At 41.1% G+C, this 1,112-nt stretch overlaps 1 protein-coding gene across 1 annotated transcript; it reads left to right on the forward strand.

The window, feature by feature from the left end:
* Positions 1-790: 790 nt before the first annotated feature.
* Positions 791-1,091, forward strand: LOC123254929 (protein N-lysine methyltransferase METTL21A-like). Its single transcript, XM_044683817.1, has one exon. It carries the CDS (start codon positions 866-868, stop codon positions 1,043-1,045), a length of 180 nt encoding a protein of 59 aa, XP_044539752.1. The 5' UTR covers positions 791-865; the 3' UTR covers positions 1,046-1,091.
* The last annotated feature ends 21 nt before the right edge of the window (positions 1,092-1,112 follow it).

Below are 1,112 nucleotides of genomic sequence, written 5' to 3' on the forward strand. Positions count from 1 at the left end.
CTATTGAAGGATTTTGAGCAGAAATGTGATGTCAAATCTGCAGAAGGAGGGCCACTGGGAATAAAGCATTTAGAAGCACAAAGTATCCTAGGCAAGAGAAGTGCTGCCATTTTGTTCTGGAGAAAAGTTAAGGGGAAGAACTTGGGACAGCCTAGGACAGTCATAGAACATCTTCTGGAGGAGGCAGGACTGAAACAACCTTGAAAAGTAGGAAAGCTTTGGAGGAAGAGGAAGGAAAGAAAAAGACTAAAGGAGTCTAGATGAAAGGGTGCAAAGATAGGGGCCCATATGCCACTGGGGAACAGTGAGTAAACCAATTTGGCTAGAGAAGAAGATGCCTATAACACCAATAGTCATGAGTAACCAATAAGTAATCAATGAATTTCCATAGCCCTTTTGAGTTTTGTAAAATACCTTGTGCGCCCTATCTCATTTGATTTTCGTAGCAACTTTATAAAACAGAAGATTCTCACCATATCACAGATGAAGAAGTTGAGATTCAGAGATTAGCTGACTTGCCCAAAGTCACAGAACTAGTAAAACTGGCAAAAGTGAGTTTTGAACCCATGTCTTTTCAAAGCCCAAGTACACCATGGCTTGCTTTCTTCTTTCTTTCTTTCTTTCTTTCTTTCTTTCTTTCTTTCTTTCTTTCTTTCTTTCTTTCTTTCTTTCTTTCTTTTCTTCCTTCCTTCCTTCCTTCCTTCCTTCCTTCCTTCCTTCCTTCCTTCCTTCCTTCCTTTTTTTTTTAAAGAAATCTCAATTATTCGGGAATGAGGCTGCATTCCCCAGGACAGAGCTTTACACAGGATTCTTCTTTATTCCATAACAGACTGAAGGCAGATTCTCTGGATGCAGTAAAGGCAAGATGGCACTGGTTCCATATGATGCTGAAGGAGTGGGGATCCAGAAGTTCCACAAACCTCTTGCTACCTATACATTCGTGAACCACACCATCCAGATCAAACAGGACTGGAAGCAGCTGGGGGTGGCGGCTGTCGTTTGGGACGCGGTTTGTAGTGTTCTATGTTTGTTAGAGACAACTTGACAACATAAAACCTGCCTAGAGAGCAAAGAGGATTCGGGTGTTTGACCATTTACTTTTTTTTTTTTTT

The sequence above is a fragment of the Gracilinanus agilis genome, unplaced genomic scaffold, assembly GCF_016433145.1.
Source record: "Gracilinanus agilis isolate LMUSP501 unplaced genomic scaffold, AgileGrace unplaced_scaffold35700, whole genome shotgun sequence".
Taxonomy (NCBI): Eukaryota; Metazoa; Chordata; class Mammalia; order Didelphimorphia; family Didelphidae; genus Gracilinanus; species Gracilinanus agilis.